The 27,361-nt window shown below is 48.9% G+C and overlaps 1 protein-coding gene across 2 annotated transcripts in view; it reads left to right on the top strand.

Moving 5' to 3' along the window:
- Positions 1-27,361, top strand: part of PRKCB (protein kinase C beta) — a 388,950-nt gene that overhangs the window by 350,918 nt on the left and 10,671 nt on the right. For both annotated transcript variants that reach the window (XM_047780291.1, XM_047780292.1), the window contains exon 16: positions 5,108-5,248. In XM_047780291.1, the coding sequence (XP_047636247.1) occupies positions 5,108-5,248 (141 nt within the window). The remainder of the gene's footprint in view (positions 1-5,107; positions 5,249-27,361) is intronic.

Below are 27,361 nucleotides of genomic sequence, written 5' to 3'. Positions count from 1 at the left end.
TCCCTATTGCTGCGAATGGGATCATCTTGTTCTTTTTTAGGGCTGAGTAGTATTCCATTGTACCAGAGGTTCTTAATCCATTCATCTGTGGATGGACATTTACGTGGTTTCCGTGTCTTGGCTGTTGTGAACAGTGCTGCAGTGACCATAGGGGTGCATGTATCTTTTTGAATGAAAGTTTTGTCCAGATATATGCCCAGGAGTGGGATTGCTGGATCATATTGCTAGTTCTATATTTCATTTTCTGAGGACCCTCCATACTGTTCTCCGTAGTGGTTGTACCAATTTACATTCCCACCACCAGTGCAGGAGGGTTCCCTTTTCTCCACACCCTCTCCCACATTTGTTATGTGTAGGCTTGTTAATGATGGCCATTAGCCACATCAGAAGACTGGTGTGAAGTGATACCTCATTGTAGTTTTGATTCGAATTTCTCCACTAATTAGTGATGGTGAGCATTTTTTCATGCGCCTTCTGGCCATCTGTGTGTCTTCTTTGGAGAAATGTCTATTTGGTCTTTTCAACTCTGATGAAAGTGTGAAAGGTGTGTTGTGAGACCCTCAGAGAAAGAACACAGCCCAGGGATGGTGCCTTTATGGAGTTTTTTCCCCCCACCTGTCAGTGGCACCGGCACATTCTCAAGGTTGGAGCAAGCCCACCTGTGTGTGTGCATAGAGCCAGGGCTGCAGGTCCTAGATCCTCGGGGTGCTGCAGACATGCATATGGAACTGCACATAGGGTTTTCTGACCATTAGATGAGTTAATACAAAGAAATCACTTAGAACAGAGTCAAAACCCTTGGGTATGACTAGTATCCATGAGGACTTGGGTTCTTAACCCCTCGCTCAGTGGGTTAAGGATCTGGTGTTGCTGTGAGCTATGGTGTAGGCTGGCAGCTACAGCTCCTATTAGATCCCTAGCCTGGGAACTTCCATAGGCCATGGATGCTGCCCTAAAAAAGACAAAAAACCAAAAAAAAACCCCAAAAAACTTGGGTTATTACTCCTGCTATTTCTAATGCTGGCACTGCTATGTTACATGCCAGCCTCTTTTTGATATTTGAGTGGGCATCCCCCAAGATGGGAATTTTAAAGGTGGGGGATTGGGGGAGCGGCGATTGTGCGGGCAGCATGGAGAAATTCCTGGGGCGGGGAATCCGACCTGCACCACAGCCGCAACCTGAGCCACACCAGGGACAACGCTGGGTCCTTAACCCATGGTGCCGCCAGGGAACTCCTAAAGTGGGGGATTGTGGAGATCAAGACCTTTTGCAAATGTCAACGCTTCCACTTCCTTGGTGCATGGTCCGAGCAAGTTACTTTGCGTCTCCAGGCTTCTGTTCCTCTCAAAATGACCTCATCGTCCTCACTGAGCAGAATTGTGACACGTCTTCAATGAAGTCTTGTCAGAGAAAGCTCCTTGGGTGGGGTTGGCACAGAGTAGACACTCAATTCATGTTCAAGACCTTCCTCTTCACATCTCTGCCTGTCTGGGCAGCTGGGGCTCTAAGTGGGTCATGGAGGAGAGGGTTTTCCAGGTCAGCTGCATTGAGCTTCAGCTCCAATTAGCAGTCTCCCTGGTAGAGCAGATTTCTATTAATTTCAGACCCATAACCTTCAGGATCAGGAGGGTGACTTTCTCACTCTTGGGTTTGGGGACCTTGCTGAGTGGAGGAGGCTGAGGCCCATGTGGGCTTTTTCTTCAAGGTTGATGTTCCATAGAAGGGGTGATGCTTGAGTGAACCGCCAAATGCTTCCTCCTGAACTTCAGGCCCCGGGGGGATGTGTCTGGGAGGGGATCAGAAATCGGATCAGTGATTAAGTCCAGCTGTCTGCCTGGCTGGCTTTGGGCACCCGAGCTCAGCCTGCGGGAGTGGGCTGAACCTCGCATGAGGGCTGCAGGGGTTTTTCTTTGCTTGGCTTCTTCCTGCTTCCCTGGAAAGTGAGCTAGGTTTTTGGGGGGTTGTGGGTTTTCTTTTTAGGGCCACGCCTGTGGCACATGGATGTTCCCAGGCTGGGGTCAATCAGAGCCAGCCTATGCCCCAGCCACCGCAACGCCAGATCCCAGCCGCCTCTTCGACTGATCAGCTTGCGGCCATGCTGGATCCTTAACCCACTGAGCAAAGCCAGGGATCAAACCCACATCCTCATGGATACTAGTTGGGTTCTTAGCCTGCTGAGCCACACTGGGCACTCCATGAGCTAGGTTTTTGAAAATAGTCGCATTCCAACTGACAATGTCCTATTATCCATACCTTGAAAGACTCCATTTTCCACCACTAAAAACAAACAAACAAACAAACAAACCCCCAAAACTTCATATATTTGCTCTGATCACCACTCCTACTTTGATCAAAACTTACAGCAGACAGAAGCCCAAATTGGCCGCACATTAGGGTGAAAACAAGAAGAAACTGTGGAAGATGGAGCTTCAAGACTCCAGGTCAGGCTGATCTGTTCAAAGCACGACTCTGCTCCTTTGCTATGTGAGCTCTGGCAAATAACCGTTTCTCTGGACCCAGTGTGTTTACGTGGGAAAATGAGAATAATCATTTCTGAGGCCTCAAAGTGCTGTCGTGAAGATGAAAGAATACTGAGTGGTGACTGGAAGCCATCGGCACAGAGCTTGAGCACCTGGGAGGTGCTGGGAAGCTGTCATTAATATTATTACTCGTAGTGCTAAGCAGGACCTCACGGCCCCTTCTTTCCTCCCACCCTAATCTTACCCAAATGTTAAGGCTTGGCTCAATTTCCTTGCTATCCCCTAAACTCTTCCTGACCAAGCCAAGGCCACAGATACCCCTGGGAAACCAACCACATGCAAAGAGCCTTTGATTTCTCCTAAAAGCCCAAGTTTTGGGGTTTTGGTTTTGGTTTTTTGGGTTTTTGTTTGGTTGGTTGGTTGGGTTTTGTTTTGTTTTGTTTTGTTTTTGCTTTTTAGGGCCACGCCTGCAGCATATGGAAGTTCCCAGGCTAGGGGTTGAATCGGAGCTGCAGCTGCCAGCCTACACCACAGCCCCAGCTGCACAGGATCCAAGCCACGTCTGCAACCTATACTATGGCTCACAGCAACGCCGGATCCTTAACCCACTGAGCGAGGCCAGGGGTCAAACCCGCATACTCATGGATACTAGTCAGATTTGTTTCTGCTGCACCACGCCAGGAACTCCCAAGCCCAAGTTTTAGAGTTCACCAGGCGTGGGAATCCAGTCCACTGGAGTGTCAGTTGCTTTGTCATTCAAATGGGAGAAATAATACACCCAGCTCATGAGGTCATTGTGAGAAGCCGCTAAGATCAGACGTATAAATTAAGCACTTAGGGCATAAGTGCCTGATTATTTTCCCTTGAAAGATAAAATATATATGAAAAGTATGTGCCTTTGTGTGTGTGTGTGTGTGTGTGTGTAGGAGGGTAGTTTCTGATGACAGATTATCTGTAGCAGGAAGCAGGCTGAGCTGAGTGTCCAAAAGAGTAGGTGTGAATTGCTGGATTCATCCCTTCCCCCTTCATCCTCAAGCCCTGGGTGGGGGGGTGGGACTCTAAGGATTCTGACGTCATAGGCTGCTTGGTGTCAACTCTGAGAAGCTTCTTGGTCTTGTATGTTCCAATCATTTTGTTTCCTCTTTTGATGGCCTCTTGCTGGTCTCTCTCTCTCTCTCTTTTTTTTTTTTTTAATTAATCACCAACTCCTCTGTCTTTACTCTGTGCATTTGCTGTAGTCTTGAGATCAGAGATATTTTCATGCTGCTTTGGATTCATTTCTAAGAGCGGGCCTGTCTGGTTTCATCTCGGAGCATCTATTCATCTTGTTATTTAGCCCTGGCTCAGAGACCCAAAGATGGAGGGTTTTGATAATTAAGTAATTTAAATGGGACACCAAAGAAGCCTCAGCGGAGTTCAGTGTAACGCGTGATACAAGAGAAATGAGCTGGGCTAGGTTTTGACTATTTAATGAGCTTTCGGAAAGTAATTACTTGAAACTTGGGTCCACTTGACTAATATTTTTTCTCCGGTCTTGTCATTTTCACAAGTGCTTTACTGAGAAGTGCAAATATTATCTGAATGAACGTGGCCTTTGCCTTGGTCAAACTCCAGTTTCCTTGTGGTGGCAGGAGGGGAATTTGAAGATATTGCAACTGTTCTCAGTGAAGTGCATCAGTAATTGCATAACACTCATTCTTTTTTTTTTCATTTTTTATTTTAAGTGAGAATTGCAATGATTTTTAATTTTTATTTTTATTTATGTTTTTATTATTTATTTATTTGTTTGTTTTGCTTTTTAGGGCTGCACCCATGGCATATGGAGGTTCCCAGGCTAGGGCTCAAATCGGAGCTACAGCTGCCGGCCTACACCACAGCCACAGCAATGCATGATCCAAGCCATGTCTGTGACCTACACCACAGCTCATGGCAATGCTGGATCCTTGGGTTAACACTCAGCAAGGCCAGGGATCGAACCTGAAACCTCATGGTTCCTAGTCCGAATCTTTTCTCCAGCGCCACGTTGGGAACTATGGAGTTGCATGCATAACCTCATTCTTAAATCAAAATGCATCATGTAACTTTTTAAACTTGAAGTTCAAGGCCATGTTCAGACTGAGGTGTGATTAACCATAAAGGATCTTGCTCGGAGACAAGGAGCCTCAGGCACTGCTCTCAGGTCCTCCTGTTCTGCTAAAGACCTGGCTAGGAACTCACTGATGGGAGGAAAAGCAAAAAATAAAAACTAGTTTGGGGCAGTTCCCATTGTGGCTCAGCGGAAACAAATCCTCCTAGTATCCAGGAGGATGCAGGTTCAATCCCTGGTCCCTCGCAGTGGGTTCAGAATCCCATGTGTCCGTGAGCAGTGGTGTAGGTCGAAGACTCGGCTCAGGTCCCGTGTTGCTGTGGCTGTGGTGTAGGCCGGCAGCTGCAGCTCCCTTTGGACCCCTAGCCTGGGAACGTCCATGGTCGTTAAGTGTAGCCCTAAAAAGCAAAAAGAAAAAAAAAATTAGTTGGGACTCTTCTTTGCTCTATCTTCCCCGATTCATAGGAGCCATCATTTTCCAGAGTCCTTCATTTCCTCTTCAGCGAGTCATTCAATGGCACTTTTCTCTTTTCCTTGAAGCTGATGACCAAACACCCGGGCAAACGACTGGGTTGCGGACCTGAAGGCGAACGTGACATCAAAGAGCATGCGTTTTTCCGGTATATTGACTGGGAGAAACTCGAACGCAAAGAGATTCAGCCCCCGTATAAGCCGAAAGCCGTAAGTAAACCGTTCTCTCTGGCCGTTGGGTCCACATCCTAACTTTCTATTGGGTCCTTGTCATAATATGCTCCTTCCCTCTCCAAGGCGTGTGCCCTTGGCATCCTCCGAGATGATGCTCCTTGGCTTATCTCTCCGCGCTGTCACATTTATGCACAAAGCCGGTGGGTACAAAAACGGAGATGTCTGTCCACACCGCCTCTCTGAATGTGGAGAGGACCGTGGAATCGAGTTAGGGTTCTACGAATTCAGTTGGCATCTCGGGGGTGGGGGAGAGTGGGTCTCGGGTGTGCGGACCGTGATGAAGCTCATTTTGCTCTCGTTCTTTCCTTGGTCCGAGGGTGTCTTTTTCTCTTCACACTGACATTGCAAAGGTCATGTTGTTTATCTCAACGGTATTTAAATGTAATTCTGAAATCTACACTCCATCGGGAGTCAGTAAAGCGGAGAGCATCACCGGCCAGCTCTCACCCAAAGCACAGCAGAGGCTGGCGTGCTCCTAGACCTCCTGGGGGCTCTGGGCATGGATGTGGCTTTCAGAGAACCTTTATAATGTGAGAATAAAAGGCTCGCATTTCCCGCAGACATATGCACATGGGAGGGCTTCCATCCCCAAAGGCTGGGCAGGGAGGGTTTGTCAGCCCCGGGCGGGGAGGACAGGATAACATCTGAATTCATCAGAATGGTGACTCTGCTGCGAGGGTGTTCCTTTGTTAAATTAAGAACAGTGAAGACCCTGGAGTTGCTGTCGTGGCTCAGTGGAAATGAATCTGTCTAGCATCCATGAGGAAGCAGGTTCTATCCCTGGCCTCACTTAGTGGGTTAAGGATCCGGGGGTGCCGTGAGCTGTCGTGTAGGTCGCAGACATGGCTCGGATCCTGCATGGCTGTGTCTGTGGTGTAGGCCGATGGCTACAGCTCTGAATTGATCCCTAGCCTGAGAACCTCCATATGCCGTGGGTGCGGCCCTCAAAAGACAACAAGAACAAAAAAAGTACAGTAATGACCTGGTGACTTTCTTAGGAGTAGTGAAACTGCTGCGAGAGGCTGAGAAGGGAATCTCAAATCGTCATCGAGATCTGAAGTCGTGAGGGTCTTCGATGTGATGATAAAGAAATTGACAGCAATAATGGGGCTTGTTGTGATATTATGAGTAGTCATTTCTTGGCCACTAGTGTGACTGTATTAAGCACTTCACATGTGGCAGCTAATTAATTCATCACATCAACCTGTTAGGCGGGTGCTGTTGTTCTCTGTAACGGAAGAGGCATTGGAAGCTCAGAGAGGTGAAGTGCTCTGTCCAGGGTCACCCAGCCAGTGTGTGAGGAAGCGAGGATCCAGAGAGTCTGACCCTGTGAGAGGCATACCAGAATGCTTGGGGCAAAAGACATGCAGTTTAAGAAAGCTTGGAGTTCCCGCTGTGGTTCAGCAGTAATGAACCCAGCTAGTGTCCATGAGGATGTGGGTTCGATCCCTGGCCTTGCTCAGTGGGTTAAACATCCTGTGTTGCCGTGAGCTGTGGTGTAGGCTGGCAGCTACAGCTCTGATTGGACCCCTAGTCTGGGAACCTCCCTGTGCCACAAGTGCAGCCCTAAAAAGATGAAAGAAAGGAAGGAAGGAAGGAAGAGGGAGGGAAGGGGAGTTCCTGCCATGGCTCAGTGGTTAACGAATCCGACTAGGAACCAAGAGGTTGCGGGTTCGATCCCCAACCTTGCTCAATAGGTTAAGGATCCGGCATTGCTGCGAGCTGTGGTGTAGGTTGCAGACGCAGCTTGGATCCCGCATTGCTGTGGCTCTGGTGTAGGCCGGCGGCTATAGCTCCAATTCGATCTCTAGCCTGGGAACTTCCATATGCCACGGGAACAGCCCAAGAAATGGCAAAAAGATCAAAAAAAAAAGAAAAGAAAAGAAAAGAGAGAGGGAGGGAGGAAGGAAGAAGGAAGCTTGCCGGGTGCTTGTCACATCTCCCCAGTCCCAAACATCCCCAGTGATTAGAATTAGAGCATCCCTGATGTCTCTGGACACTTTCTCGTTGTTCAGATGCGGAGTCCTTCAGAGGCGGCCAGTTGAACATTACAGACCTTCTAATTGTTGCAAATGTGTCAGCCTCTCCAGAACTGCCATCACTGGGTCCTGTTCTATCAACCAGAGCCTCTTTCTCTGGACGGCATCCTTAAAATTCCTGAATCCTGAGATTTCCAGGCTAAACATGTCCCTCCTCCACCTGTAAGCATGTCCCTCACGACATCACCTCCGGGGGCCCATTGTCCTCCAGGTAATCAATATCCATCTTAAAGTAGAGACACAGGATTGAGCATAATATGCCTAATAGTGTTTGACTCGCAGTGAATACAGCGGATCCAACAAACCGTCATTAATCATTCATGTATTCTGGAGTTCCCATCATGGCACAGAGGTTAATGAACCCAGCTGGTAGCCATGAGGATGCAGGTTCCATCCCTGGCCTTGCTCAGTGGGCGGAGGATCCGGCAATGCCGTGAGCTGTGGTGTAGGTCACAGATGAAGCTTGGATCCCGTGTGGCCGTGGCTGTGGTATAGGCTGCCAGCTGTAGCTCCGATTCGACCCCTAGCCTGAGTACGTCCATATGCCATAGGTGTGGCCCTAAAAAAGACAAAAGATGAAAAAAAAATTCGTGCATTCGTTTTATATTATCTATGATATCTTCTAGAGCTGGAGAATTTGGACAAGTCCATTTCTCTCTCTGCTTCTCAGGTTCACCGTCTGTAGCACGGGGTGATGATAGTTCCTTCATCAGGGGAGGGTTATGATGCTTAAAGCCCTGCGTATGGGCCAGGAACACAATAGACCTTCTGGGAGAGTTGACGATGATTTTTCTCAGTGGCGTGTCACATGTTGATCAATGTCTTGGGTGCAGGGTCTTTGAGGGGCGGAGCAGTGTCAAGTCCTGCAGGGAGTCAGGCCTTCAGATAATGTCCGTGTGTATAATTGGGGGCACACGGTCACAGGCAGTATTATTGCTCTTTGAAAGGGGAGCAGATAAAAAAAAAAATCCAGATGAGAAGAGGGGGTTATCCGTTCAGGAAACAGGGAACTAGGAGGGGGCCCCCACGACCCCATTTGCGTTTTGTGGGGCCATTCACGAGATCTCAAAATGTGGACCCATCTGTCTTCACCTGACCAGAGAAAAGACACAAAAGCCCCCCTTTCCATCCCTCCCCTGCAGCATTAAACCAGGGGACGGTCAAGGTTCCTTCTTTACTTGTAGAGCAGTGGTTTTCAAAGCGTGGTCCCCAGACCAGCACTGTCACCTGGGAACTTGAGGAATGAATGTCTCAGGCATACTACTCCCCCGCCCCCGACTTCCGGAATCAGAAACCCTGGGGGAGAGGCTGTCCAGGTGAATCCGATACATGCTCCAGGCTGAGAATCACTGCTGTAGAGTTCATGGTTAAAAGCTCAAGCAGGGGGATGGAGTTCCCGTCGTGGTGCAGTGGTTAATGAATCTGATTAGGAACCATGAGATTGCAGGTTCGATCCCTGGCCTTGCTCAGTGGGTTAAGGATCCGGCGTTGCCGTGAGCTGTGGTGTAGGTTGCAGACGTGGCTCGGATCCCACGTTGCTGTGGCTCTGGCGTAGGCCGGCGGCTACAGCTCTGATTAGACCCCTAGCCTGGGAGCCTCCATATGCTGCAGGAGTGGCCCTAGAAAAGGCAAAAAAAAAAAGACCAAAAAAATCTCAAGCAGGGGGAGTTCCCGACTAATGGCTCAGTGGCTCAGCAGTAATGAACCCGACTGGCATCCATGAGGATGCTGGTTCCATCCCTGGTCTCCCTCAGTGGGTTAAGGATATGGCGTTGCCATGAGCTGTGGTGTACATTGCAAATGCAGCTCGGATCCCAGCGTTACTGTGGCTGTGGCATAGGCCTGGCAGCTACAGCTCTGATTCAACCCCTAGCTTGGGTACTTCCATATGCCATGGGTGTGACCCCAAAAAAGACAGAAAAAAAAAAAAGAAAAAAAAGCTCAGGCAGGGAAACCAGGCAGGAGCCAAAGAGATGCAGCAAGGAGAGAAATCTCTTTAAGAGGAAGACACTGGTTCTCACCCAGTCTGAGTGGGGGTTGGTGGCTTCCAGGAACAGGTCACAGACTCAGGTCAGACTCAAGTGGCTACAGAGGCCAGGCAGGTATGTAAATGAGGGAAGCCCAATGGTGGGGAGAGAGGCAGAGGGGAGAGCTGGTGGTTATCGCAAAGGCTGAGCAGCTGGAGGACCCTGGGGATCATTACTCATTAGTGTATTCTTTTTATATTATCCCTGATACCTTTTCCTGAGCATCTTCTCTGAGCCAGCTCTGGGCTGGCTGCTTGGTGCTGTGGGATGCAGGCTCTGCTCTCCCCTCATTGGGACTTTCATATGCCATCTCACTATTTGTTAAAAATATATCAGTAACACGGAGTTCCCTTTGTGGCTTGGCGGTAACAGATCCGACTAGGAAGCATAAAGTTGCGGGTTCGATTCCTGGCCTCGCTCAGTGGGTTAAGGATCCGGTGTTGCCATGAGCTATGGTGTAGGTCACAGACATGGCTCGGATCTACGGCTGTGACGTAGGCTGGTCACTGCAGCTCCAATGAGACTTCTAGCATGGGAACTTCCATATGCTGAAAGTGGGGCCCTAAAAAAAGAAAAAGAAAAAAATATACATCAGCAACAAAGTTTGAAACAATTCAGGCCAAGTAAAACACACATCCATGAGCCATACACGGCCCCTAGTCTATCAGTTTGTAACATCTGGGATAAGTGATCACTCAGAGTCAGGTTGATGTTTAACCAGTTCCCATTAGTATTGGTTACTTTTGTTTGTTTGTTTTTTTGCCTTTTCTAGGGCCACTCCCGTGGCGTATGGAGGTTCCTAGGCTAGGGGTCCAATCGGAGCTATAGCCACCAGCCTACGCCAGAGCCACGGCGATGCGGGATCCCAGCCGCGTCTGCAGTCTATACCACAGCTCATGGCAACGCCGGATTCCCAACCCACTGAGCAAGGGCAGGGATCAAACCTGCAACCTCATGGTTCCTGATCATATTCGTTAACCACTGCGCCACCAAGGGAACTCCAGTACTGGTTACTTATAAGCAGAGTCCATTCTGACTGGTTAAATTTTGAATATTTAACCTGGTCCATAGCAGGTGCTCAGGAAAAATTAGCCATTCTTATTGTTGAGAATATAAAATAAAAAGACTATGCTAGCAGTGATCAAGAGGCTCTTTCAACTGCTCTGCCTTTGATATGATTTCCAACCAGCCAGTGTCTTGAACTGCCTCGTGTGGGTTTAACAATGCCTTTCAGAGTACCGTCGCTGGACTGGGGTATCGAGTTCAAGATGTTCTTCCACCAGCTCTAAGGGGTGATCTTTTTCAGGCGAATTAGAAAGAATTATGATAACAGCTGCACCACCCACACCTGTGATTCCACCAGGGCATATGCTTTTCACCTAGCAGGTGCCAGCCTTAGAGCCACCCTCCCCCCCACCCAAGGACTTCCCATTTCCCCTTCCCCAGACCTGCTGCAAGGCCCTTGGTGAGTGTGTACAGAGTTCCATGTGCCTCTCGGGATATTAAAAGGCGTGCATGTATCTGTCCGTGTCCCCGACGCATAAACGCTCTTAACCAGAGTGCAACAAGAGAACGAAGAAACACGGGGCACGAACAGAGGATTCCATTCAAAGATCAGTGAAGGGTGTTATTATTGGAGGTTCATTAAAATCATTTCAAATGGATGTTTAAAGTTGTTCTCAGGGCCGTCTTTGAAGGTGGGAAGAGCCGTTCGCTGAGTATCGTTGGAAACTACTGACGTACGCTAACTGGGTGTACTGTTTCAGGGTACCAGAGTGATTTTTGTAATGTGCATCTGACTGTGTCACTCTCTTGCTTAACGCCCCCCTGATGGCTCCCTGCCACCCCCCAGGTTAATGTCTATCGTTCTTTAGCATATATGGTTGTAAGGGTCCTCCAAGGTCCAGCCTCTGCCGCCTCCCCAGGCTCCTGACTTCAAGAACCGGCTTTGCTCAGTGTCATGCAGTGCCTTCCCTTCCCTGGCTTTGTCCAAGCAGAACCCTCCACCTGGGATCCCCAAAGCCATCCCCATGCCCCCTCCATCCCCACCCTCCTGGTGCCTGGCTCCTCCCCCCTTATCAAATCCGTCACCCACTCAGGAGGCTCTTGTTGATTCCTGAGTCGCGATCAGATGCTCGCAGATGCTAGTGTCCTATCAACACACTCGCCGCACTTCGTCATAATGACTGGTTGAGTGTAAGGTCTGTCTTTCTTGGCTACCCTAAAAGATCGAGACTGTCTTTTTCGGTGTTGGATCCCAGGGCTTAGCATAAGGTTGAGCACATAACAGGAGCTTAATAATTTTTACTGAATGAACAAAGGAATAGCTGTAAAACAGGCTGCTGCAATGCACTGTGCCGAAGACCTTATAGGATTTAGGGATAAATATATTAGAGCACTGGGTGCATTTGCCATGTACAGCAGGATGTCTCAAATGCTGTAGAAGTTACTACCCTATCTGTAAAGGGCTGTGGTTTGGGTGCCAAATTGTATCTGTCATGGCATCATGTGCGTCGAAAGATCTGATGATGCAGTGTGTACATCGCTGGCCTTGGGATGGAGAAGACTGTGACTCCTGCAGTCTGTCATTGTCCTGTCCAGTGCTACCGATGCCATGATGTAGGCTGGCAGAGCGTCTTAAGGTTTAATGTACACCCAGAAGCATATCGGATGAAAACGTAGATTCTGATTCAGCCACACTACGGTAGGACCTGAGATGCTGCCTTTCTAACATGTTCCCAGGTGGTAGGATGCTGCTGGACCACAGTGTAGCAGGGACTAGAACATGGCTTTCTGGGGTCCCACCAGCTGGTGAGTGGAATGGTAGATCCCCAGTTTGCTGTGGGGTGTGGCGAGGGCTGTACTGAAAGGGCGCGGAAGCTTCAGTACAGCATGTGCTTGGAATGTGGCTCAGGGCACACGGCAGGGTCAATCTGTGGTGGGTGGGTGGTGCCAGTTTCTGTGTGGCAGGTGGAGTATGTGGCTGGATGCATGGTGGGGCAGCGAGTCTGGAAGCAATGTGTTCTGGTTCTGTCTTCTAGTGGGGATGTTATGACTCCTCCATTCAGCAGGTGTTTGTTGACGTTAGGTACTGTTCCAGGTGCTGGGGACACAGCGATAAAAATAATAAAAATCTCTGTCCTCTTGGAACTTATATTCTAGAGGGATCGGGCAAATAATAAACAAAGAAGGAGTTCCTGTCGTGGCACAGTGGTTAACGAATCCAACTAGGAACCATGAGGTAGGGGGTTCGATCCCTGGCCTGGCTCAGTGGGTGAAGGATCCAGCATTGCCGTGAGCTGTGGTATAGGTGGCAGATGCAGCTCGGATCCCGCATTGCTGCAGCTCTGGCATAGGCCGGTGGCTACAGCTCCGATTAGACCCCTAGCCTGGGAACCTCCTTACACCGTGGGAGTGGCCCAAGAAATGGCAAAAAAAGACAAATAATAATAATAACAATAAACAAAGAAATCAGTGACGAGGCTAGAAAGGGATCAGTATTATGGAGGGAGGGGGTTTGAATGAGCCGGGTCCAGGCGAGGTCAGGTTTAAATAGGGTCGTAGAAAAGCCTCACTGAGATGTTGACATTTCAGCCAAGCTGGGAAGAAGGTGAGGGGAGAGAGGGGTTCAGGTGGTCGTCACAGGTGCAAAGGCCCTGGGGCAGGAGCTGGCCGGTTTAGGAAAGACCAGAGCATCCGGGTGGCTGAGCTGAGCTGGCAAGGGAGAGCATAAAGGGAGATGTGATTGGATGAGAGTAAAAGGGAGGGGCCGGTGGTGCAGGCAACGCTTACTGCAGAGAAATAGCTTGATCTGCTTACGTGGGCAGCAGTGAAGTCAAGAGACAGGGTGTCATGCATCCAGGCGGAAGATGATGGGCACGTAGATAGGATGGAGCTGGTTTTGAGCCTCCAGATTGAGTTCATCTTGGCCTTCCCAGTCCCTCCCCAGTCCCTCACACCTTGTGGGTGCTCAGTATCCCTCCCCCCACCCCGGGGGGTGGGGGGTGAAGGAGTGGGTGAAGAAGACACCCACCAGATTACCTGCCTAGTTGCCCTCGAGTATAACATACGACAACCAACAAAGGTTGGTTCTGGAGAAAAATAGGGTGAGCTAATGAAATGGGTTGTCTTGAGAGCATCTGGAGTTCGGAGTGCTGGCTTGCAGGGCATCGGGCAGGGCGTGGGGGTCCAGTGGGTCCCACTTCCTCCCATCATGGTAACTGATCGGCAGTGTGGAAGGTTCCATGTGCCGAAGGCTGTAACCAGGAGTTCCCTTTTTCGGGGAGATCGGCTCTGAATTTGGCGGTACCATCGTGGAGGGTGTGTGGAGGCATGTTTTGTTGAAGACTTTGGAGTAGGTGGTGCTGTCACGTCACGGTGCACGATAGGCCAGCCTAGCATGTTTAAATCGAAATGCCCAACTGAGAGGTCCATCGTGTTTGTGTGTTATCGTGAACGGCCTCCGTGAAGGGCAGTGGTGATCATAGCTTCTAACGCAAGGCTCACTGTGGGAAGGTGGTGGGGACACAGATCTTGGTCTCAAGGCTCTAGCTGCCCCAAGGAGGCCGCCCTTGGATCAACTTAGCCACCGGGCAGCATCGAGGCAGCAAAGTGAAGAGTGACAGAAAAGGCACAAGGGGACAGAGATGCCCCGTTTCATGGCAGTCCATGGGGTGTGTACAGCAACCCACCCTCTGGGAACCGAGCCTCCACTCTTGTTCTGAAACGTGGTCCCTCTGATCATTAGGGGTTAAGAACAGCTGGACGTGACACACACATTACGGAGCACCCCTTTCCCCACCTCCTTTCATTGGGTGGCCATCTGGTGCTGTCCAGACGTGATCAGAGCGCTCACCCTCCTTGCTTCCCTTCCAGGCTCCGTGTCAGGCTCACAGACTCCAACCCTGCCCATAGAGTCAGACCCATGACCATCATTTCTCTGCTGGTCACCTTGTCTCTACTCTCATTACTTTAGAGAAAAGCCCCATGGATTTTTTTTTCCTCTCTCTCTCTCTTTTTTTTTATTATTCAATGTATTTATCACATCTGTAGTTGTCTAAGGAAGCCCCATGGAATTTTGAGGCATTTGCCCATCTGGAAAGTCTTGGAATCTTGCAAACTCAAAGAGCAGAGCCTCCTTGTCCCCTTTCTACTTTATTCAGCCTTTCATTGAATTATCGTTTCCAAAATACGGCGTCGGTGCCTGGAGCACGTACCGTTACTCGCATCCTCTGGGCGTCTAAATGCCAAACGGCTTCAGAAGCTGAGTCGTGCTCACAGGACTTGGTTTCTTGGTAATTCTGTCATCTGAAAACATTGTTTATGTAGCTGAGGTCAGAAGCTTCAAGTTCTGCTTTAATGAGCTGCAGTTCTGTTCATGTGACATTCTCTTCCAAACCCAATTGCCCTTTACACCGTATGAGTAAGTGTCTCTGTGTGTCTGAACCTGTGTTTGATGTGCTGACATTTCTGAATGGAAGCCACAAAGCATAACCTTTGTGTATTTGCTATTAAGACTCCAAATTCAAGGCTTAAGAAAGGGAGCTCACTTTGACTTAATATGATTTATTTAAGGATAGAACCTCACTCTCCCAAAGTACCAGATGCTCAAGAGAACAATACCTTTTTGAAAATGGGGATTTAAGATAATTCTCCTAAAACCTAGACTCTTCAGATACACTGGGGAAACTCGTGAGCTCTCGACTGTGCCAGGCACTGTTTTAAGTGCCTTCCAGGCATTACTTCATTTAATTCTCACAGTCCTAGGAGGTAGGTGCCCCTGTCATCCTACTGCAGGTAAGGGCATGAAACTCGGAAAGGTTCAGACCTCCGCTTAAGGTCCAGCAGCTCAGAGGTGGCCATACTGGGACCTGAACTATGGATTCCACCTGCCCAGGATCTTGGAAAGATTGTTAGAAGCCCCTGGAGCCCCTTTTAAAGTTTGTGATCCCACCAATGGGAGCCATGATAACACCATCTAATGATGTCTATTATATAAGAGAAGAAGGCTAAGTATTCTTACAGTTCAAGTGAATTAAAATTTATTTTAAAATATGGCAACAAACAAGTAGCGTATTCACACCTTTTCCAAGTCGCTGGCAGGATTTTGAAAAAAAAAAAATGCAAATCTCCCTTGTTCCTGAAGGCTTTGATTTTGAGGCTGACACACACAGCAGACTTTGAATAACCACCCTGGCAGCAGGGCATGGCAGCATCTGAAATGAGGCCGTCAAGATGGGCTTGTTAAGAAGCAGACAGTTTCCCCACCCAGCTCTGTGTTGTGCTTTTGGTTATCCAGAGGGTGGAGTTTGCAGAGATCTTAATCAAAATACGATGCTACCTCCTTACACCGACTAACAAATAGCCAAGAGTTGTTTAGGATTCATAGCCTGGAATCTACGTATCTGTTTATCTCCCTCTCCATCCATCCAAGCAGAACTCACTTCAACTGAGGATTCAGCCAGGCTCCCTCTGAAAGATGGTTCAGACTGACAGCTTCCAGGGCCAAGTGAAGTTCCGAAATCATTTGCCAGGTGCTTGGCTTTGAGCTGTCCCCTGGCAGAGGAGCCAAGAGTTTGCTTGAAAGGGTGGGACAGAAGAGCACATGCTGGGAGAGAGCGTGGAACTGTTAGGATAGGTTCGGCCATAACCGTTGAAAGAGAACAGACGTCAAAAATGAAAGATACTTTAGACGTGGAATTCCACCCCCTCCATTCTACAGATGAGCAAAGAGAGGCTCAGAAATGTGCCCTCGTGACTTACACAGGGAATAGAAGAGTACCAGGATGAGAAAGCTCGTCCTCCATTTAATGCATACAGGAATTTATTACTAACACTAGGTACCGCAATAGCAATAAAATGGGTCAGGCATGGTCTATGAAATCATGCAATTTTACTAGAACGCAAAGCACACTCTCTAATATACTGTAGAGTGACCTCATTTCAGCTTCACAACAACTGCATGAAGTAGGTGCTATTATTACCTCCTACATATTGATAAGGAAACAGGCTCAGAGAGGTTGAGTAGCTTGCCTGGGGTCACACAGCCAATTTAATATCAAGTCCTATGTCTTGACCTCCAGCTCCCATACGCTCAGCCTCTGCAATGTTTCCTCTCTCATCTCCCAGCCTCAGCGGCACAGATGTGGGATTCGAACCCCTCTTGGTCCATTCCTAGGTTTAAATACTTTCCAGGGGTGGGGGGGGTGGGCTCTGTTGGGTGACTGTCCATAAAGTCTAGCTCCTTGAACTTGGCCATCAGCCTTGTCCAGGTTGCAGTTCTTTTTTTTTTTTTTGCCATTTCTTGGGCCGCTCCTGCGGCATATGGAGATTCCCAGGCTAGGATCCTTAACCCACTGAGCAAGGCCAGGGATTGAACCCGCCACCTCCTGGTTCCTAGTTGGATTCATTAACCACTGAGCCATGATGGGAACGCCCGGGTTGTAGTTCTTATCACAGAGCCCCAGAAAGCTATTGACCAAAGGTCAGGAGAACGTGAAATGAGCAAATACATCCAGGGAGACTGGGTCAAGCAGAAGGAATGTGGATGGAGAGTCAAACAGAAGCAGGATTCAAACACCAGCCTTGCTGTTCAGCAGCTGAGAAAAGATGGGGAAGTAACCGGACCCCTCTGAGCCTTTGCAAATGCAGGCTCTCCATCTCAGCTGGGCTCCTAAGCCTTCCCCGTCAATCCTTCCCTAGGTCCCCAGGGCAAATCCCCAAACCTTCTCTCTTTTGAAGGCCCCACTACTAAGAGTCCCATCCCCTAAGTGGGCAGGGGTAGGTGGGGGGGAGTCGAAGCCCGTGGGTACCCATGGATGGTGGCCTCAACTTGGGCACCCTCTCTGCACCTGCACAGTCATCCGGACCCCTTTGACCTCTTTCCCTCTGTGTGTCAACAAGCAGGTTACCCCCACCCCCCACCCCAGGACTTTGCCCTCTGAACCCCTGTTCTCCCATCACCTGTGCACATCTGCACTGGCCAGGCTGTGCCTACAGCTTCCCTCTATATTCATCAGAGCTCCTAGAGTTGCAAACAGGAACGCGATTCAAACTGACTTAGCAACTACATTTTTTTCAAGTATGTAGTTGTGGCTGGATCCAGGGTCTCGGCAGTGTCAAAAGCAATCCATTTCTCTCTATCCCTTGGGATTTCTTTCCTCTCTGTTGACTTCATTCTTCATTCTCCGAAGACTTTCCTGGGCACATAACTACTCCCGACTTACGTCCCGTTATTTTAGCTATTTCTGCTGGAAAAAAAAAGAGCTTTTCCTTAAAATTCCCAGCAGCCTGGAACTCAATCTTGTTGGAAAATATCAGGTCATACATTTGTCTCTAAAGCAATCACTGGGCAGTGGGTAAGGGGCAGGGGAGACGGAATGTTCTGATTGGCCAGGCCCGGGTCACCTGCCGAGGGACTGGGTTCATCTGCAGAGAACCCAGTCGCCATCTTGCAGAAGGAAAAGAGTGGGTCCTTCAAGAAAAATAAAGCCACTCCGTGCCTGCAGACCTGGCAGGTGGCCATTCTCACTCTCTTCTGATTCGTTCTCCTCAACACAGCAATAAGCTAAGTCTCTCATCTTAAAAATCCCTGTCCTCAAACCTACCATCCCTCCATCCTACCACTAAAGCTACTAGGCTGTTTTCTCATACAAACACTGGAATGAGTTCTTGCTCTCCCTGCTCCATTGCCATCCATTCTTTCCACAGTTCAGTGCAATCTGGCTTCTGGCCCCACCATTTCTATTGAAATTTCTCTCATTGAGTCAGCAATGACCTCAAAATTGCTTCCTCTCATAGATGCGTCTTAGCTTTCTTGACCTCATCAAATCAGGTCCTTTGATCGTCCTTCCTTAAGGAAAAAAAAAAAAATCTGAAAAAGTACACATTTCCAGCAGCATCAAAAGCTAGGCAGTGAAATTAAGTACCTCCCCATAGACCCCTAACTAGGCTCCTTCATGCTCCTTTCCAGAGCCACCCACTGTGACTGGCTTCCTGGGTGACCTGGAGAAGCTGTGATCAAGCACAGGAAGATTCCACGTCACACACAAAATGTTACTGCTCATGTTCAATTCCCATGACTCGCTTTACTCCCTTCCATCTGGAGGTGGTTTTCTTTTTCTTCGTTTTCTTTTTATGGCTGCACCTGCAGCATATGGAGGTTCCCAGGCTAGGGGTCCAATCGGAGCTGCAGCTGCCAGCCTACACCACAGCCACAGCAATGCTAGTTCCGAGCCGCATTCTCGACCTACACTGCCGTTTACGGCAACGCTGGATCCTTACCTCACTGAGCGAGGCCAGGGATCAAACCTGCATCCTCATGGAGACTCTGACAGGTTTTTAACCCACTGAGCCCCCACAGGAACTTCTTGGAGGTGGGTTGTTTTATCAGCACATCTAAGTCCACTTTGTTCTTTTTTTATTATTATTCTTTTCGTTTCTTTTTAGGGCCTCACCTGCGACATATGAAAGTCCCCAGGATAAGGGTCAAATCAGAACTGCAGGTGCCAGCCTATGCCACAGCCACAACCACGTGGGATCCGAGCCACCTCTGCAACCTACACTGCAGGTCATGGCAACACTAGATCCTTAACCCACTGAGCAAAGCCAGGGATCGAACAGGCATCCTCATGGATACTAGTCAGGTCCATTACTGCTGAGCCCACAATGGGAACTCCCTCCACTTCATTTTTTTAATAGCGTCCTAGTTTCCTATATGCATGAGTGTATCCATAGAATAAGCTCAGAGTCCTCCTCCTGCCCCAAGCCCCTCTTCTCTGTCATTTTTATGGCACCAAGTTGATTGATTTTCCCCATCTCCACAACCACTCCCAGTGGAAATGCCAACTCCTTGAAGACTTGTGATGGCCATAGAACTTGAAACATCAAGACATGCCCATGAGCCAGAGGGGAAAAGAATAAAAGTGTATTTCTTGCTTTTTTTACAAGTGCAGTTCCTTAAAAACAATCACAAAATGCCCTGTAATGAGGGTATGATAAATAACCCAGAGGTGGTGTGAGAATCTGAGTGAGAAGACTTTCCAAGGGAGCAAGATTTGCGGGGGACAGGGGAAGTGGCCCTTTTGTGCCTGGGACCATACGCTTTCCTCATGTTTCTAACCCGAAGCCCCAGGGCCTGGCTTCACCTTGTAGCTTTCCCCACATAGCCCACCAGCCTTGCTGGGAAAGATTCTGTGTTTTAGTGCCTGTGACTATTAATGGTCATAGCCTAGGGTAGGTTGAGGGTGGCCGGGCCCGTAGGACCCCTCTGTGGCTGGGGCACAGCCAAACCCATCAGACTAGCTCCCTGGACAGGGAGTCAGCACTCCATGGCAGCCACCAGCTACCGTGTCAGATATTTTGTGTGCATTTTGTCCAGTCATCCTCACAGCACACTATAGGACAGGTCCATTTGACTTAACAGAAAAACCCGGCTTAGGGAGTTGAGCTGTCTTGCTTATAAATTGTCTAGCTGAGGAATCGATGGTGCCAAGATTGGTGCCCAGGTCACCTTAACTTTTAAGTCCATGCCACACGATTGGACACAATTTATAAGGCAGTGAGATGTGGCTGACACCCAGTGGTCTTTGGAATCCAGGAAATCAGACTCTGAATCTTGGCTCTCCCGCCTCCCCCTGTATGACCCTGACCAAATTATGAACTTTTCAAATTATCTGTTAGGTGGAGACAATCCTTTTCCTGCCCATGGTACAAATGTGTGAGAATCAAAGTTATAACAACATAGGCAAGAGTTCTGATAGTGGCTCAGCAGGTTAAGAACCTGACATAGTGTTTGTGAGGATGCAGGTTCAATCCCTGGTCTCATTCAGTGGGTTAGGGATCCAGCATTGCCACAAGCTATGGCATAGGTCACAGATGAGCCTCGGAGCTGGCGTTGCTGCAGCTATGGTGTAGGCCTGTAGCTCCAATTCAACCCCTAGCCCAGAAACTTCCATATGCCACAGGTGCATCCGTAAAAAGAAAAAATAAAATGAAATTAAAACATAGCCAGATAAAAAGGATAATTTGAAGGCTAGTTTATTTGAAGCCAGCAACACAGGTTTAGGATGACTGGTGAAGAAAAAATAAGAACAGTATGATACTTTGTTGACATGGGAAAATGGGTAGAGTGTGTTTCGTCTAGTTTTTTTTTTTTTTTTTTTTTTTTTAAGCAGGCTAAAGAATAAAGTGATGATTCTGTTTTTTAAAGAGTTTTTTAAAAATCCATCTATCAGAGTTCCCATCTTGGTGCAGCAGAAACGGATCCGACTAAGAACCATGAGGTTGCAGGTTCGATCCCTGGCCTTGCTTTGTGGGTTGAGGATCCGCCGTTGCCGTGAGCTGTGGTGTAGGTCGCAGACACAGCTCGGATCCCGCATTGCTGTGGCTCTGGTGTTAGGCCAGCAGCAGTAGCTCCGATTAGACCCCTAGCCTGGGAACCTCCATATGCCATGGGTGTGGCCCTAAAATGACAAAAAAAGACAACAACAACAAAAAAATCCATCTATCAATTTATCCAGCCATCCAGGACACAGACCAAAATGTCAGCATAGTGAAGATATTGAGATGGTAGAATTATGAAAGGTTTTGTTATTTATTTTTCTTGGAGCTTTTGAACAAGTCGCTTGTTTCTGCAACACATGGATCGCTTGTCGGCTCTGGGATCAAATCATAGGCAATTACTTAAGCTCTAAATCTATTTTTTTATGGTAGAGACTTCCTAGAACTGTTGGGTTAAATGAGATCATGATTATACAGCACTTACCCAGTACCTGGGTAGTAATAACCACTGAATATACACTGCTATTCATCCATTGGACCACAGAGTGCCTACTGTGTACTAAGCCTTGTGCCAAAGCCTGGGAATTCCGTGGTCAGCAAATCAGATGTGGCCTCATCTCTCAGTGAGCTTAGAGTCTAGATAGGACTATAGAAGAGCAGATAAACAATGAATAAACGTGTAATTCTAGGTTGGGATATTCACATATTTTATTTCCCGTGGAAGAAATGAGCAGGTTGCACTGAAAGAAAATTACAGGAGATGCGCAAGGGGAAGCGACTATACTTGGAGGTAGTCTGGATGGCTTCTCTGTGTAGGGAGCATTTGAACTGAGATCTGGAAGAAAACAAAACATCGCATGTTGTTCTTAAATGAAAATGTTAGGGAGTTCCTGTGGTGGCTCAGCGGTAATGACACAGGCTAGTATCCCTGAGGATGCCCATTCGATCCCCAGCCTCGCTCAGTGGGTTAAGGATCCTGTGTTGCCGTGAGCTGTGGTGGAGGTCGCAGACGTGGCTCAGATCCATTGCTGCGGCGGTGGTGTAGGTCAGTGGATGCAGCTCAGATCCAACCCCTAGCCTCGGAACCTACATATGCCGCACATGTGGCTCTCAAAGGCCATAAAAAGCAAAGGAAAAAAATAGAAAATTTTTGGAAAAAATGAACTTGCTACCCCACACAAAAGACCCCTCTCTTGCCAACTCCTTCCAAAGAAGACACGGAGATCGACTCTTCCCGAGTGTAAGGGACCTTCATGATCAGGAAAGGAGGCTTTAATCTTTCCTTCTTTGCCAAAGGCTAGACCATGAGGATTATTGTTTGACTGCGCTCAGGAGAAAAACCTTGGTCCACGAACGACTTTGAAAAATGACCAAATGTGTGTGCAGCTCTGCACTTGGCTGATTGCTTCTCATGGGGTGGGTCCTTCCTGTGTTCTCCAGCCGGCGGGGAAACAGAAGCCATAAAAAGGATCCCCAGTCTCACTGAGTTTGCACATTTATTTTTTTTAATATTTATTTATTTATTTATGTTTTGTCTTTTTGCCATTTCTTGGGCCGCTCCTGCGGCATATGGAGGTTCCCAGGCTAGGGGTCTTGTCGGAGCTGTAGCCGCCAGCCTACACCACAGCTCACGGCAACACTGGATCCTTAACCCACTGAGTGAGGCCTGGGATCGAACCCACAACTGCATGGTTCCTAGTCAGATTTGCTAACCACTGAGCCACGACGGGAACTCCGAGTTGGCGCATTAAAAAAAAAAAAAGAGAGAGAGAGAGAGAGAGAGGGAGTGTCTCCTTTGTCTTTTATTGGGACCACATGGCTTGGCTCTCTTTTCACTGTGACCTAGTCTCGGTCCCTAAAGATGCTCTGGTGTCTTGACGGAGTCTGGGCAGGAAGCTCTCCTGTGCTCTTGGCCTTGCATTAGCAAACCCGGGTAAGCAGGAGCATGATGGGGTGGGCCCTTTTCCTCCTCTCCAGCATCCTGCTCTCTCCCTGGCCTCTTTTCACACCCATTTCTTCCCTGGGCCCTTTCCTTCCCTCCTCCCCAGAAGCCATGTGTTTCTGGTCCTGCTCAGCTTAGATGTCGCCTCCTCCAGGAAGTCTCCCTGGCCTGTCCTGAGGGCTTCATCTCTGTGCTCAGTGGCAGCACTTGTCACATGGCTCCATGTCGTGACCTCTGGTGCATTTGTCTCCTCTGCTACACTCTGAGCTCCGTGACGACAAGGACAGGATCCCTCTGATGTGTCATCATATTTCTGGTGTGCTGGGCAGAAGATGCCCATTTAGATAATCTAAATATTACCTTTCATCATCATCCCCTTAACACCAAAATACACACTAGGGCGGCCGCTTGGGAGGTCTTAGAGTTTTAAACTAAAATGAAACACATTAAAGGGCACCAGGCAGATTTTAACAATTTGACTAAATTTTCCCATTCCCTTTCTTTCTTTAAAAAAATTATCAAAATAATAGTTTGTCCATTCCCTTTATTTCTATTTCCCCCCTTTTCGCCACAGTAATACCTCCTTCCCTTAACATAGCTTTTGTAGAAGTTCCCGTTGTGGCAGAGTGGTTAATGAATCTGACTGGGAACCATGAGGTTGAGGGTTCGGTCCCTGGCCTTGCTCAGTGGGTTGAGGATCCGGCATTGCTGTGAGCTGTGGTGTAAGTGGCAGACGTGGCTCGAATTTCGCGTTGCTGTGGCTCTGGCGTAGGCCGGTGGCTACAGCTCCGATTCGACCCCTAGCCTGGGAACCTCCATGTGCTGCGGGAGCAACCCTAGAAAAGGCAAAAAGACCAAAATAAATAAATAAATAAAGACATAGCTTTTGTAGTTTTTGTCTTAGTACACACAATAATAATAACACTTGACTGTTATTTAAATTTTCTAAAACACAATAAGCATGAAAGATTAAAGGAGAGAAATCAAACAATTCATAACTCTCCCACTCTCTATAAGCACATACATAAGACGCGTGCAGATATCGTACATACACATTTGTGTCTATAATTTATAGAATGGGAACATATTGTACACACTATTTTTAATTATGTATAACTGTTATTTAATATTCTTCTACATCTTCTTTTAATTTTTAAAAGCATTTTGCATGGGAAGACATAAAATAGATGTATCATCATTTATTTAACTCTTTTCCCCTATTGGTCGATAGTTGATTTCAGAAAAATGTTTGCCCTTGAACAGTTCTTTGAGGAACATCCTGTATCTTGATGGGGTCAATGCAGGGGTATTGGGGGGCGGAGGTCCAGGTAAATCCCCTGGAGACAGAGGATGCATAAGCATAGGGCAATGGCGGGGATGGGGGGGGGGCGGGGGAGGGGCACCTGGCAGAGGAGACAGCTGTGCCCAAGCTTGCAGGTGAGACAATGCATGAGCGTTCTTGGAACTGGGAGGATTTTAGCCCCTCTAGGGGATGTGTTGGGGGTAAGAGGAGTTGGGCTGGGGGAACATGCTCAGTGAAGGGGCTGTTGATGAGTTGACCAGGGACGAGTCCTAAGCAGCCTGTAAGCCATGCTGAGGAGTGTGGCTTTGAGCAGCGAGGAGCCATTGCAGATAAGAGCAAAGAAGTGACATGTACGGGTTGGCATCTTTTTTTTAGGGCTGCACCCATGGCGTACGGAGGTTCCCAGGCTAGGGGTCCATTCAGAGCTACAGCCGCCAGCCTATGCCATAGCCACAGCCAGGTGGGATCTAAGCCACATCCGCGACCTACACCACAGCTCATGGCAACCCTGGATCCTTAACCCAATGAGCGAGGCCAGGGGTCGAACAGGCAACCTCATGGTTCCTAGTCGGATTCGCTGCAACCCATGACGGGAAGTCCAGGTTGGCATCTTTGAAACCTCCCTGTGGTGGCTGTGACCAAGCCAACACCACATTTGACAGCTAGACTCGGAGCTGTTATTAACACAATGGAACAGAAATGAGAAAGAAGAGAAGAAAAAGGGGAAAAAAAATAGACCTCACATGTAACAGCTCACCGATTGTTTTTCAGATGGTCTTGGCCCTTGCATTCAGGGACTCAAACAAACAAGTCCTGCTCCTGTCACCCTTCTTCAACCCTGGAAGAGATACCATGTGATTTAAATAATCTAGTTGGCTTGTCCCCCCCCCCACCCCTTCCTGTTCCAGGAACCCCAGGGGTGGACCCTGATGACAAGGGGGTTGGGTTTTCGTTCAGCCACTGAGCAAGGCTGAAGCAAGCAGCCACGCAAGACAGCCAGAGAAGCAGGTGTGGTCCAAGCTGCGTTAGTAATTAGATCCCAGCCGCTGAGCTGCCCTGTCTCCAAGGACACAGCAGGCGCCGCCGAGCTGATCTGGGGCTGTGCCTCCCAAGGGCTGACGTCTCCATTTAGGGAGCGCTCCCGAAGCTAATGGGCAGTGACAGCTCCATTTGAAAAACACAGAAACACTTAAGGAGGCTGTGATCTGCCCGCCTCGTCAGCGGCTTATTAGCAGGGAAATCACGCTCCCGCTGCCTGGTGCCCCCTTGCTTAACCCCGGTTCCTGCATCTCCTCTCTGCTATCTCACTTAAAGATTTCATTGTTCTCCGGGCCGCGGAGGGAGTGATGGGAGAGGAGGCTGTGGAGCTGCTAAAAGCTGTTTCTCTTGTCTCCCATCACAGCCTCCAGGGAGGCCCCCGGCAAAGCAACAAACAGCCTTCTGGTGGGGACGGGAAATGGATGGGTTTTCAAGAAAAATGGCCCCTGAAGACTCTCTGTGTCTCAGCTAAGCTGCTTCCTGCACCTGCTGGTTGGGGTCCCAATACCCAGAAACCACAGCAGGGCTGCCTTGTAACACCACATCTCACCCCTCCCGTCCCACCACCGACACCTCTGTTTTTTCTGGCTCTGCAAGTCTTGTCCATGGCCCTGTCCATTGTCTCTCTCCTCTGGATGATTGCAGTCATCTTCTCCCTCCCCAGTGCCTCCGCCATCTGTCTAGCTCCCACCCCTTTTCCATCTCCCCAGAGGGGAACTCCCGCCTGACCCTCAACGTCGCCATCGAACTCAAGTGCATCAAGAATGAAACCGGAGTTCCCGTCGTGGTGCAGTGGTTAACGAATCCGACTAGAAACCATGAGGTTGCGGGTTCAGTCCCTGCCCTTGCTCAGTGGGTTAATGATCCGGCGTTGCCGTGAGCTGTGGTGTAGGTTGCAGACGCGGCTCGGATCCTGCGTTGCTGTGGCTCTGGCATAGGCTGGTGGCTACAGCTCCGATTCGACCCCTAGCCTGGGAACCTCCATATGCCACGGGAGCGGCCCAAAGAAATAGCAAAAAAACAAACAAAAAAACAAACAAAAACAAAAGAATGAAACCAAGACCTTTATTTCCCCCCAACATACATGCTCTTCCCCCAGTGCACACCCCCCCAACCCCCCCGCCACCAAGGAGCTCAGACCAAAAGTCTCAGGGTCACCAGGTCCTCTCTCTCCCGCATCTCATCCATCAGCACATCTTAACTCTAAATTCCGAGTCGACCCCACCCATCAGATGCGTCTTTCATCTCCCTGCCACGGTCACCTTCTTCCAGGCCACCGTCACCTCTTGCCCCGATTGTTGCAGCAGCTTCCGGATTGGTCCCACTTTTTCCGCCTTCGCCCCTGGTCCATCCATCCATCAGTATGTTTTAGATATAGCCCCCGTGATGTGGATGACACAGAAGTCAGAGCATGCTGCTCTGTGCTCAGAATTCTCCAGCAGCATCTCATCCGGCTGGGATGAAACACCTCCATCCTCACAGGGTTGGCCAGGTCCATGGTCTGGCTCCCAGGTCCCTCTCTGGGCCCTTGGACCCCTCCCCCATGGTCACTGCCCTGGCCCCAGGGCTGTTTGGTGACCACGCCCAGCAAACTCCTGTCCCCACAGCCTTTGCCCTGGCAGATCCCTCTGCCTAGAATGCTCTTCCTCCTGACTCACACACGGCTGGCTCCCTGACCTCACCGAGGGCCTGCCCGAAGGTCATCTCCGCAGAGCTGACTGCTTTATCGAAAATGGCATTCTCTTCACTCTTTATCCCTGACCTGACTTTATTTTTTCTTAATGTCACTTATCTCCGTCTGGTATTAAGATAGGCATTTACAGTTACATTTTTATTTGTTTGTTGCCCTTCTTCCCCAGCAAAATGTAAGCTCCGCGAGGTGTGGCTTTTGTATAATTTACTCTTAGCACAGGGCCTTGGCACAGAGCAGGTCCTCAAAAAATATTTCCTGGAGTTCCCGTCATGGCGCAGCAAACATGAATCTGACTAGAAACCATGAGGTTGCAGGTTTGATCCCTGGCCTCACTCAGTGGGTTAAGGATCCGACATTGCCGTGAGCTACAGTGTTGGTCACAGACATGGCTCAGATCCCGCTTTGCTGTGGCTGTGGCCTAGGCTGGCAGCAACAGCTCCGATTAGACCCCTAGCCTGGGAAACTCCATATGCCATAGGTGCGGCCCTAAAAAGACAAAAGACAAAAAAATGCAAAGCTAAGTGAGTTTCCTGGTGGTCTAATGGTTAGGACTTGGAGCCTAGGTTCAATCGCTGATCCGGCAAACTGAGATCCCACATCAAGCCGCTGCACACCATGGCCAGAAACAAAGAGTTCCCGTTGTGGCACAGTGGGTAAAGACTCCAACTGCAATGGCTCAGGTCACAGCTGCGGCTCAGATTCAATCCCTGGCCTAGGAACTTCCATGTGCTGCAGGTGTGGCCATAAAAAAAATAAAGTAATAAGAA

This window comes from Phacochoerus africanus, chromosome 5, assembly GCF_016906955.1.
Source record: "Phacochoerus africanus isolate WHEZ1 chromosome 5, ROS_Pafr_v1, whole genome shotgun sequence".
Classification (NCBI taxonomy): domain Eukaryota; kingdom Metazoa; phylum Chordata; class Mammalia; order Artiodactyla; family Suidae; genus Phacochoerus; species Phacochoerus africanus.
Note: the sequence above shows the minus strand (reverse complement) of the source record. Positions and strands in the feature narration are given on the sequence as shown.